This window comes from Siphateles boraxobius, unplaced genomic scaffold (genome assembly GCF_051911475.1).
Source record: "Siphateles boraxobius isolate OS27281-9 unplaced genomic scaffold, OSU_SipBor_1 174, whole genome shotgun sequence".
Classification (NCBI taxonomy): domain Eukaryota; kingdom Metazoa; phylum Chordata; class Actinopteri; order Cypriniformes; family Leuciscidae; genus Siphateles; species Siphateles boraxobius.
In genome coordinates, this window is record NW_027508782.1 from 211,168 (window position 1) to 224,584 (window position 13,417).

Genomic DNA, 13,417 nt, shown 5'->3' on the forward strand with positions numbered 1-13,417 from the left:
CACCCCTTCAGGCCACTATGAATACCGGGTTATGCTGTATGTCCTGTCCAACTCTCCAGCAGTATTTCAAGGCTATATGAATGAGGTGTTCCGGGAGTTCCTTCATCGGTTTGTCGTGGTTTATACTGAAGACATCTTAATTTACTCCTGGAACCTGGCTGAGCATCGCGACCACGTTACGCAGGTCCTGGAAAAGCTCCATCAACATCAACTTTACCTCAAACTCGAGAAATGCGAGTTCCACACCACCTCCGTCCAATTCCTGAGATACAACATCGACTATGAAGGCATCCAGATGGACCAGAGGAAGGTGGATACCATCCAAAACTGGCCTCAAACCTCAACCATAAAGGAACTTCAGCGCATTCTCGGATTCGGTAATTTCTACCGTCAATTTATCAGTAACTACAGTCTTCTCAGTTCTCCTCTAACTTCAACCCTCAAAGGCCGGCCCAAAACTCTGTCCTGGACCCCAGCAGCCTCCGATGCTTGCAACTCAAACAAGCCTTTCAAACCGCTCCGATTCTAGTTCACCCGAATCCTGATCTGCAATTCATCATCGAGGTTGACGCCTCATCCACTGGGGTTGGAGCGGTCCTCTCACAGCGGCAGGGGGATCCTCCTGGACTCCATTCATTCGCCTTCTACTCTAAGAAGCTTTCCTTGGTGGAGCAGAGCTACGATACAGGAAATTGTGAGTTGCTTGCCATCCAACTAGCACTTGAAAAGTGGAGACATTGGCTGGAGGGAGCACATCACAAGTTTGAAGTTATCACCGACAATCGCAATCTCGAATACCTACGAGAAGCCAAAAGATTGAACCCACGTCAAGCCTGGTGGGCTTTATTCTTCACCAGATTCAACTTTACCATCTCATACTGACCAGAAGTGTCTCTATGTTCCGCCCATCTTTCGTTCTACCCTTCTGGACTCGGCTCATACTTCTCCGGGCTCTGGACACCCAGGTAGCCGACGTACCTTCTCGCTCTTACGTCAATGCTACTGGTGGCCCACCATGCCTCAGGATATCTCCCAGTTCGTCAAGGGTTGCTCAGTCTGCACTGTTACCAACACTCCCCGAAGACTCCCAGAGGGCAAACTGGTTCCTCTTCCCATTCCTCAACGACATTGGTCACACATAGGCATTGACTTCATGACAGATCTACCCATTTCCAACCACAACACTTGCATGTTCGTAGTCGTAGATCGCTTCTAAAAGGCCTGCAAGCTTATTCCCCTCAAGGGATTACCTACAGCCTTCGAAGCAGCCGAAGCCTTATTTCAAGACGTGTTCCGCCACTTCGGCATCCCCGAAGACATAATATCGGACAGTGGACCCCAGTTCATCTCAAGAGTCTGGCAGGCATTCCTCAAACTCCTTGGAGTATCCGTTAGCCTCTCCTCCGGTTACCAGACTGAAAGAAAGATTCAAGAGATCGGGAGATACCTGAGGTCCTACTGTCAGCAGAACCAGGACAACTGGAGCCATTTCCTCCCTTGGGCAGAATATGCTTAAAATTCCCTACGTCAATCCACCACAGGGCTCACCCCATTTCAATGCATCCTAGGTTACCAACCTCCTCTATTTCCCTGGTCGGGTGAGCCCTCAGAGGTTCCAGCAGTCAACCACTGGTTTGAGCAGAGTGAGAGGGTATGGGTCTCAGCCCACGTGCATCTCCAGCAGGCAGTGTGGAGACACAAGAGACAAGCTGACGTCCACCGAACACCTAGCCCTAGCCCTCGCTACCAACCGGGATAGAAGGTATGGCTCTTGACGCGGGACATCTGTATCCGCCTGCCCTGCCGTAAGCTGAGTCCCCGGTACATAGGTCCATTCACAGTGCAGAGGCAGCTCAACGAAGTCACTTACAGATTGAACCTACCACTTCACTCCTGAATTTCACCATCCTTCCACGTATCACTCCTCAAACCTCACTCTGAACCTCTTTTTTCTCCTCCCACAGAATCTGGTGATGACGAAGTGCTTCCTCATTCCAACATCGCAGAGGAAGAGCCCATCTATTTGAGCCATCCTGCACTCACAACGGCGGGGTGCCAGACTGGAATACCTCATCGATTGGGAGGGTGTTACGTGATGATATCCTCGATCCCACACTCCTCACACAATATCACTCTAGACATCCAGATCGACCAGCTTCCAGAGGTCGAGGTAGACCGTCGTCATCGTCCCATCCAGTCGTCAGGAGACTCCCATGGAGAAGGGGGTACTGTAACGGAGTCACCAGATCAGCAAGCTCCACCCTCTCGTTCACTTTCCCCGGACTTCTAATTCGCCGCACCTGCACATCCTCAATCACCCTCACTATAAAAAGACTCTTTCCCTTCACTTCCTTGTATGGTCTTGTCCTTACCTTACCACACAGACTCTCAAACCTGAATCCTTACCTGAATACTTACCATGAAGATCCCGTTCCTGTTCTTCTCCGACCATTATCTCCTGCTTCATCCGCCATCTGTTCTCTGCATGCTGTATCCAGCCCACATTTATAACAGAGATATCAAGTTAACCATCGAGCTAAGTTCCACATCCAGTTCTTATTCTTCATATTCTATATTCATATTCTTATTCTACTCACCAATCATCACTGCAGTTCACTTCTGTGCCTCTGTTCAATAAACACTCTTTTCATTACAACTCACCTGTCTGCTCCTCTCTATAACCGTGACAACATGACCATAAACAATAAAATTATAATGCATTCATGCCATGTTGCAACTAAAAACGTAAAACTTTTATGCATTTTGGCTATTCGTTTACACGACAACAGCGTTTTGGGTACTTGAAAATGCAAAGTTTTGAAAACGGGTTTCAAAGTGCAAGTTTTTAAAAACGGTCTCCGTGTAACGCGAGACTCCGTGTAAGCAAAAACGCGAATTTTTGAAGACGACGACGTCATGCACATGCGTATTACATGTTCAGTCTATAGTGTTTCATTGCCATCTAGTGGCCTGGCAGCAGAATGCACCATTTTTATGGATTTCACGGATCCGTGTGATGGTGATCGTTTTGACAATGGTGTCGTCTGTACGCGGAAAACTCAAAGGAAAAACGTCTCCGCTTTAAGCGCATCGTTGTCGTGTAAATGTACTCTTAGCTCTCAATTTCAACAAGTTGTAGTTACGAATTGTACGAGGATATTAATGGTTTTTACAAGTGTGTGTAATGACGTTCCCTTTCAAGGGGTCAAAAACGCTGTTTGGAAATCGCACATACAGTGTCAACCTTAATTAAATACGACTGATCCACCCAATCAAGTCCTTTATTTGATAGTTGAATGAGTTTGACAGCACTGTTTACAGGAATCCACTTGTCTGACTGGTTCAGCTGGTCCTGATCAATCATCAGTCTGTCACTGCAGAAAGTCTTTCACTTTAAATACACAATCAAAAGCTTGAACTTTTGCAAATATTCTGATAATCAATAAAGATTACAGATTCTCTCACCTTGCAGGGCTCTTGAGCACATTGCCCCAATCGAATTGCTGGTTGAGGAGGAGCAGAAGGCTGTAAAACAGATCAGAAATCATTCAAAAGCACTGAAGATCTTGAACTTCAGCGTATCCCATCATGCATTATGTACTGTAACTCATGTGCCCCGAAATCGCAAGATGTAATAGAAAACATTCCACTTAATTTAAATTAATTAGATACATATAATTTGGTAGAAAAAAACAAAGTGTTGTACATTTTATTGATGTAAAGATAATATGGTATATGCAGGCCTTTTTTGCACAACATTTGCAATTGTTTGCAATTGTTTTAAATTTGTGTAATAAAACTAACACCGGGAGAGCCGCGATCGGATTGGGTTAAAGTTACTCAGTCAGGGGTAGTAGGCCGTCAGTAAACAAAATGCTGAAATATATTTAAAAGTATGTCAGTGAGCCTCCGTCTTGTCTTTAATCGTCTTATTTTACGTTAAAATATATGCATTATGAACAAAGAACCGTCATTATTTCCAACTTCCAAGCAATAGGTGTTTTTGTTAATCCTGTCGACATTTAGTTGTGAATGGGGTCTCCCACACTGCTGGATCCACACACATCATTTCTCCCCTTGGGTTTTAAATTTTCAGGAAGGAAAAAAAATTCCACTCCCCCGTCCAAACTTTTAGGATACCGGGTATCAGATTTGCTCAATCCATACACACAACGCTTCGCCATCTTTTCCTCGCTCGAAAGCTTGCCAGACCTCCCGCGCCTAGTTACGGTTGCTAAGACAGGATTGGCCAGTGGCGGTTTTCAGGCGTGGCTTACCGAAGGGTCAATTAGAAGCACCACAATTTTATATTTGTGTCTTCTGTTAGTTACATAACGACTAGTGAACAGACATGTAGAAGTTTATTTTAAAATGCTAAGTATTGAAAATATAATAAATAAAAGCTCTGTAAACACATGAATTTTGTGCAAGACTGTAAGTGAGTCCCATCGAGTAATCAGAAGTTCTACACACAGTTAAAGTCTTTACACCTTTTTGAACACTTGGGCCATCTAGAGAAAATACGTCATGCAAGTAGACAAGTGGTCAAGAGCAAAGACAGCAAGTGTGGGTATTTGGACAAGGGATTTGTTTTTATAAATCACAACTCATGCGTGGGAAGTGGCGTACGGCTCTTTAAGGGTCTGTTTTGTGCGACGCAACGGTTATAAATGAGGCCCAGATCCAGGCCACATCTGGTACATGTGGATTCAACTTGTACCAGATGTTAAGTCAAACTCTCCCGCCAGATTTAAAATGAGGCGTGAGGATTGGCCACCCTGGGTCACATGACCATAAACGATGAAATTATGCTGTGTTCATGATATGTCGTAATTACCGTAATTTTTAAACTAAAAACGTAAAACTTTTTATGCGTTTTGGCTGTTTGTTTACACGACAAGAGCGTTTTGGGTGCCTGAAAACGCAAAGTTTTGAAAATGGGTTTCAAAGTGCAAGTTTTTAAAAACGGAATTTGTGAAGACGATGACGTCATGCACATGCGTATTACATGTTCAGTCTATTAGCCTAGTATTTCATCGCCATCTAGTGGCCTGGCAGCAGAATGCACCGTTTTTAGTCGTTTTCACGGATCCGTGTGAATGGGAATCGTTTTGACAATGGTGTCGTCTGTACGCGGAAAACTCCAAGGAAAAACGCCTACGCTTTAAGCGTATCGTTGTTGTGTAAATATACCCTAAGCTCGTAAGGACATTAACGCTTTTTACGAGAAGTTGGAATCTCATAATCATTGTAATATGTTATGGCGTGAAATGACATTCCCTTTCAAGAGGTCAAAAACGCTGTTTGGAATTCGCACATACAGTGTCAACCTTAATTAAATACGACTGATCCACCCAATCAAGTCCTTTATTTGAGAGTCGAATGAGTTTGACTGCCCTGTTTACAGGAATCCACTGGTCTGACTGGTTCAGCTGGTCCTGATCAATCATCAGTCTGTCACTACAGAAAGTCTTTCACTTTAAATACACAATCAAAAGCGTGAACTTTCACAAATATCCTGATAATCAATAAAGATTAGAGATTCTCTCACCTTCCAGGGCTCTTGAGCACATTGCCCCGATCGAGGTGCTGGTTGAGGAGGAGCAGAAGGCTGTAAAACAGATCAGAAATCATTCAAAACCACTAAAGATCTTGAACATCAGGCTCTTGGTCAAAGGCACATTGAGCCTGATCAACTAAAGCCCAGATTAGCATGAAAAAACACTAAACAAAGTTTCTAATGTCCAAACTGTGTAGTTCACTCTTCTTCTTCTCTTTTAGATTTCAATAAGTATTTCAGTGAAAATGTGATTCATATCAATGGTGTAAGATTGAAGATACTGGAAGCACTGGAAGAGAGGGTAAATTAACATTTGAATTTCTCTCTCGTGCACCATTCGAGACGCAAGTCTCCCCTAAGCAATCCTAATCTACATCTAATCTACATGGTTCCATGTACATCAACTTCTGCCCCCAGTAAGTCTGGGACGGTGATTAATGTGAATTCCCACTGTGAACTCATGTTTACATTTGAAAAGAGGTTTCTGCCTTGGTCTGTCTACATATTGAAATGCAACGAGAGGCTCGGGCGATTCTGTAACTCAGACAAGCCTGTGATGCAAAGTGTATGCAAGACACTTCGGATCATGTATTGTATAACGTCACGGTATTGCATCTTCTCTCTTTATTCTAGAGCATTTAATGTTTGAATCTATTATCATTGAACTGATTATGCAATTGGCGAGATACATATACCTGACATAATAAATTGTAAACATTTGATTTTATTATCAACTCTAACATTATATTCAGTAAAGAGTTAAAAAGAATAGTCAAACATTCGCTCACACTTGATGCACAGATATCATTAAAACCTTTTTCATTTATGAAAGAACGAGTTAATACATATGAAAAAATTTATTTAATTTAATCAAATTACTTTGCCACGCGGAAAGACGGTAACGCACAGAAACCTTCACCCGCTGACTGGAAAACCTTTGGGCCGATCGAGCCGCGCTTACAATGGCATTTGTAAAGTTATCGTATATGTACTCATTCGTTACTCATAAATGATGTTATTATTTATATTTCTATAAATTATCATGATATTATATGTATATAAATATAAATGATGTAATGAACATAACATATGACGTTCAAATATCATCGCTCTAAGAAGAAAATATTCTTTTTAGGGGATCCTGTCATTGGGATAATTTTAAGGATTTAGTTTTTACTCACTTTTAATTTTGATTACATTTTATTAGTTTAACAGCTCGTAAACATACTTAATCACTTTTCTTATCACAAAAATATAAATTATTATTAGTATTATGCAATCATTTAAGACATTTCTCCTTGAATAGAACTTTTTTTTGGCATTATGAACTATAAAATTGATTTAAGAACGCAAGTGTTCCATATAGAAGCCCATTAAACCTTTTCTTTTCTACGAGTCATAACACAAACATCAATGTCAGTGGAAACACGTGTTTAAATTTTATGAAATACACAGAGATTTTTAGGTTTAGAATAAGAGTTGAATCACTTACGTTTGCCATGTTCTGTAGATGTGTAATGCTCAAGCTCTTGTGTCTGAGTCTGTCTCAGAGCGTGAGAGACCAGCTCTTATACAGAAATCTCAGTCATAAGTCATGCAGAATATGTGCCTCCTTTCTCAGTTCAAAATACTTTCACTTACAACAGAAACAAACATTTACATTATCTTCCAAATGTCATGTGTAAATTTTTGACTCTATTGTTTAAACTCTTTATATATAAATTAGTGTCTTGAAGACTTAGTCTCAGGAAACCTCAGGATTTTCTCCACGTTCTTTCAGTAATTTAGTGGGTATTGGATCTAATAAACATATTGTTGATTTAGAGGCACTGATACGTTTATTTAGATTTTCCTGTCCTATAGTCCTACACCACTGCAATTGTTTTTTAAAGGGCAATAATTAATCATAAAACGCTGTCAAAGGTTGTACTGTCAGAGTGAGTGCAGAAAATGAGGCGAGTAGAATCCAATTGCAAAGAACAGCAGTTTATTTGGCAATGAGAGAAGTATCGATGGTCAGAAGTGAAGGACTGAAGCAGTTAGAACACTGGCAACGCAGGGATGCAATGGGCAGAGAATCCAGGCAGGTCCGGCAAGCGACAAAGGAGATCCGGAGAAACGGTAATCCACAGGACCGGAAACTGGATGACAGAGAAAACGTGCACAGTAGTCCAGTGAAGGCCTCACAACGATCTGACAAGGACAGGACAAATCACACACAATAAATAGGGTGCCGAAATGATGCACAGCTGGCGCAGATCCGCTAATCAGCCACAATAACGACCCACTACCACACACACTACACCTAACACTCACACAGAGCAAGGGGCGAGACAGTGAATCCATGAACCGTGACAGTAACCCTCCACGAGAACTTACCCGTAGATTGTAATCATCAATAAGGGCATGATCCAGGATGTCCCTAGCAGGGAACCAACTTCCCTCCTCTGGACCGTAACCTTCCCAGTCCACCAAGTACTGAAATCCTTGTCCCCTCCGTCTTGCGTCCAAAATACGATGAACCGAATAGGCTGGTTCCCCATCCACGAGACGCGGCAGGGGGGGACCCGGGGCAGGCGGGTTAATATGAGAATGAAATACGGGTTTCAATTTGGAAACATGGAAAACGGAATGAACCCTCCTGTACACAGGAGGGAGTTTGAGGCGTACTGCCACAGGGCTAAGAATTTTTGGGACGGAACAGGCCGATTAATTTGGTAGCCAGTTTATTACGGAGTGGAGAGGAATGTTCTTCAAATAAAGCCACACTTTTTGACCAACAACGTATACGGGAGGCTTCAGCCGGTGGCGATCGGCCTGAGCCTTAGTGCGCCTTAGTCTCACTGGCTCTTCTCCACGTGCGGCGACACCTCTTGACGAAGGCGTGAGCAGAGGGAACAGCGACTTCGGATTCCAGACTAGGAGAAAATGGGTGGCTGGTAACCTAGACTACACTTAAAAGGAGAGAGGCCCGTGGATGAAACTGGTAACGAGTAATGAGTGTACTCAACCCAAGAGATCTGTTGGCTCCAGGAGGAAGGATTCTGAGACACCAATCTTGGTTGGCTCGCTCCGCTTGACCGTTGGTCTGGGGATGAAACCCAGACGACAAGCTAACACTCCCCCCCAGAAAATGACAAAACTCTCTCCAAAATTTGGATATAAATTGGGGCCTTCTGTCGGAAACCACATCTGTCGGGAGGCCATGAATGCGAAAGAATTGATTTACCACAGTAACCGCTGTCTCTTTAGCTTAAGGTAATTTGGGTAAGGGAATAAAATGAGCCGCCTTCGAGAACCGGTCCACTACCGTCAAAATGACAGTATTACCCTGGGAAGGTGGAAGACCCGTAACCAAATCTAGTACCATGTGGGACCGGGTCTCGAAGGGACAAGCAGCGGTTGGAGCAACCCATCCGGGGGATGATTGGAAGTCTTGCCACGAGTGCAAATGGAACAAGCCAAAACAAACTCCCAAATATCACGAGCCATAACGGCCACCAGAATCTTTGCTTAACCAAAAAACTGGTATGACTTACTCCTGGATTGCAAGCCACATTGGAACCTACATTACATAGTTGACTCTTGTTCATGCTGACAATCATGAACCATATTTATACACACATATTTAAGCACTCTTTTGTTGTCTATCTTTTTTAATTTAGTTGCTTGTTCTATGTGTTATGTGTTTGACTATGTACAGCTGTACAGTATGTTCTTATTTATTCCTGTAGCCTCTTGGCCAGGTCATGTTTGTAAATGAGAACTGGTTCTCAAAAAGTTTACCTGGATAAATAAAGGTTAAATAAAATAAAAAAACATGACCCCACCGAATCATGTCGGACTGGACTCCCTCCGGCACGAACAACCGACCCGGTGGGCAATCGGGCGGAGGTGTTATCCCTTCTAAGGCCGTGCGGATCTTCGACTCGACCTCCCATGTGAGTGTGGAGACAACGAGTCTCTCAGGTAAAATGCACTCGGGAGTAGACGGGCGCTCGGAGCGGTCAAAAATGCGAGACATCCATCGGGTTTGATGTTCTTGGAACCCGGGCGGTACGAAAGCGGAAAATCAAAACGACCGAAAAAAAGTGCCCACCAAGCCTGCCTGGGGTTCAGTCATTTAGCGGACCTGATGTATTCGAGGTTCTTGTGATCGTTCCAGACGATAAAGGGTTCCCTCCCTCCCTCTAACCAGTGGCGCCATTCCTCCAATGCTAACTTGACTGCCAACCACTCTCTGTTACCAATATCATAGTTACTTTCGGCAGTCGACAAGCGATGAGAAAAAAATGCGCATGGGTGCATCTTGTCGTCCGCGGAAGCCCGCTGAGAGAGAACTGCACCTACCCCCACCTCTGACGCATCAACCTCCACCACGAACTGACGTGAAGGATCAGGGGCAACAAGAATGGGAGCTGAAACGAAGCAGCTCTTGGGGTCGGTAAATGGCGCTTCCGCAGCATTAGACCACCTGAACATCATTCTGGTGGAGGTCAAGGCGGTCAGAGGTGCGGCTAGTTGGCTGAAATTACGAATAAAACGTCCGTAAAAATTGGCGAATCGTAGGAACCTCTGCAGGGCCTTACGGAAATCTGGAATTGGCCAATCTACCACAGCCTTAACCTTGCCAGGATCCATGCGCACTCCCTCAGATGAGACAATGTAGCCCAAAAAGAAAGAAAATATCAATATGTCATCCAGGTAAACATAAATGAACTGATCGACCATGTCTCTCAACACATCATTGACGAGTGCTTGGAAAACGGCGGGGGAGTTGGACAGGCCGAACGGCATAACCAAATATTCTAAGTGCACCCTGGGGGTATTAAACGCTGTTTCCCACTCATCCCCCGTTATTTATGCGGACCAAATGGCGTTACGCAAGTCCAATTTCGTGAAAAGAGACCCTCCCTGCAACCACTCGAAAGCTGAAGACATCAACGGTAAAGGATAAGTATTCTTTACCGTGATGTTGTACAGCCCTCAATAGTCAATACATGGTCGCAGAGAACCATCCTTCTTCCCCACGAAAAAAAACCTGCCCCAGTGGGAGATGAAGAAGGACGGATGATCCCGGCTGTCAGAGAATCAGAAATATATTTCTCCATGACCTCCCTCTCTGGGACAAAGAGCGAGTATAGCTTGCCCTTAGCCGGAGACGTACCTGGCAGTAAATCTATAGCACAGTCATAGGGACAATGCAGAGGAAGAGAAGCAGCCCGGGACTTACTGAACACCTCCTTCAGGTCGAGATACTCAGATGGCACATTAGACAGATTCACTGACTCCTCCTGCAACACAGAACAAGAAACAGACGGACAAGCAGACACAAGACAAGAGGCATAACAATGATCACTCCTGGCTGATACCGAACCTTGGCCACACTCGACCTTGGGTTGATGCTGAATCAGCCAAGGGTGTCCCAACACCACGGGTGCAAACGGTGAGTTGGTGAGGAGGAAGGAAGTCCTCTCGGTATGGTTACCGGACTTGACCAGGGTGAGAGTACAGGTGGACTGAGTGATGCTCGGGAGTGTCTGTCCGTTTAGGGCGTTGATGTAAAATGCGATGATCGAGTGCTGTGATGGGTATCTGAAGATGCTTGGCCAGGGAAGAGTCAGTAAAGGAAAGTCCTCTAGCTCTCCGACGTTCCTTCTCCTCCCGGGAAAGCCAAGCTCGACCAACCTGCATGGGCACCTGATTGAACGAGGGACTGACCGTGTTCCCCACTGGAGAGCTCCGGGAATTCCGGAACCAGGGTCTGGCGTGACCGACTCTCTCGTTGTTGAAGACGCGCATCCACGCGCAACGCCAATCCGATAAGCTCATCGAGACTTCTAGGTAACTCAAGCATATAAATCTCTCTTTGAGCACGGTCAGCCAACCCATGCAGGAACATGTCCCACTGCGACGACTCGTTCCATTTGCACTCGGCGGCCAGGGTCCAGAACTCGATGGAATAGTCTGAGACTGTGTTGTTGTTCTGGCGGAGGTCAAAAAGGAATTACAAACCTGCGCACATATATTCAAACGCACTTAACTATTGAATCAATTCTTAATGCGCATGTGAACGCCATCAGCGTCTATCACAGGTTCACGTTTAAAGTCTGTTTAGAGAGAACGGTGTCGTCTTAGCGGCCCCTAATTTAATAACAAATGATCATTTAGACGGAAGTGAATCAATCAAAACTAACTTTAGCTGGAAAAAACATTTTTCAAGAGCCACTATAAAACCAAACCAATCTTTGTTACCTTAAATTATATGTTTATCTCTGTAAAGCTGCTTTGAAACAATCTACATTGTTAAAAGCGCTATATAAATGAGGATGACTTGACTTGAGGTCGGCAAGTTTGCGAGCCGCCTCACGGCCCACAACCGCGCGATCGAACACCCGTCTCAATTCTTCACTGAGTGCCTGGAACGAGGAACAGCAGGGATGTTGATTCTCCAACACCGCCATTCCCCACAGAGACGCGCACTCTGACAAAAGGGGCAATACCAAGGCTACCCTGGATTGTTCAGTGGCGAAAGTCAAGGGCTAAAGAGAGAAAAAGATAGAACATTTAGTCAAAAATGCTCTACAAAGATTTGTCTCACCAGAGTATCTGATAAACTGTAATGGGATATTCAGTTCTCGGTTTATTGTTAATCTACTAAACAAGAACCTTGGATTGGTTAGGTTATTTTCCATAAGTTTGCGGAGATGCATTTGGAGCGATTATAAATTAGTTTTTTTTCAAAATATGTAACGCAAGTTACTTTGTTTTCCCATTTATTGACTGGCACCTTGTTGAGAGAAAGCAGGAGTAATGCAGAGGCGTTGTGTGTGAACATGATGGTTATTAGTTCTAGACTAAATGTGAGCACTTGCACAAAAAACAGGCTCAGTATTCCTCAAAATAAAAAAAACAGTCAAATGCAAACTCACACACAAACCTGCAATAATTAAATGTGAAATAATAAATGTATACTTTATGTATTTAATCTCACTGTACTCCCTATAACACCCCTGCTTTACATTTTACACATTTGTTTCATTCTTTTATTTTTCCTATTCTTCTGTAATCATCTGCATTTTCTTCAGCCTGAGGCTTATTCATTTCATTTTGATTTTAAAGGGTCTTTACATTTATGGAGCCCAATACATGATATATTGTGGCCACGAATTAACAATTATTTCCCAAGACTTACCAATATGTCAGCAGCAACTTTTACTTATTCAATACGTTGTCATAAGTAAATCGTGCATATGATATAATAATTCATAACCTTTTTTTAACAAGGGAATGAATTCTCAATTCATGGGAATAAATTCTTAATTTGTGACCACGATATATATTTTTTGTTTGCATGTCACATACGGTGCTCCATAATTTCTGAAGGATCATGTGACACTGAAGACTGGAGTAATGATGCTGAAAATTCAGCTTTGATCACAGGAATAAATAACACTTTACTATATATTCACATAGAAAACACTTGTTGCAATATTGTTTCACAATATTACTGATTTTACTGTATTTTTGATTAAATAAATCCAGCCTTTGAGAGCATAAGGGCCGCTTCACCCAGAACTGTGCTAATTTTCAACTATTTTTCAATGCAAACACGCGCTAGTTTTACCGCCGCGCTCGAGTCTTTTGCAGCGTCTCATGTTTTGACTTTGTAAAAATGCGGCACTCAAGTCAAAATGATAAAACTTTTAAGTCCCCCTGTGTTGAAAATCACGTTTTTAATGTTGTTTATATGTCTATGTGGTGTTTTTAATATGCTTTCAGACAAAGCATGTGTAAATTCATAAGTCGACAGCATTGCTGAGTATTTTCCGCTTAAAACTACAATGAACCAAAGAC

At 43.3% G+C, this 13,417-nt stretch overlaps 1 protein-coding gene across 5 annotated transcripts in view; it reads right to left on the reverse strand.

The window, feature by feature from the left end:
• Positions 1-7,134, reverse strand: part of LOC143740588 (apolipoprotein L3-like) — a 130,680-nt gene extending 123,546 nt beyond the window's left edge. For 2 of the 5 annotated variants that reach the window (XR_013204843.1, XM_077232555.1), the window contains exons 1-3: positions 7,053-7,128; positions 5,552-5,611; positions 3,466-3,525 (exon numbers count right to left, since the gene is read on the reverse strand). Coding sequence is in view for 4 of the 5 variants with exons in the window: in XM_077232555.1 (XP_077088670.1) it covers positions 3,466-3,525; positions 5,552-5,611; positions 7,053-7,061 (129 nt within the window). In the remaining variant the exon portion in view is untranslated. Of the gene's footprint in view, positions 1-3,465; positions 3,526-5,551; positions 5,612-7,052 lie in introns of all 5 variants that reach the window. The other 3 variants (XM_077232559.1, XM_077232556.1, XM_077232558.1) reach the window with 2 other exon arrangements.
• Between the last annotated feature and the right edge of the window lie 6,283 nt (positions 7,135-13,417).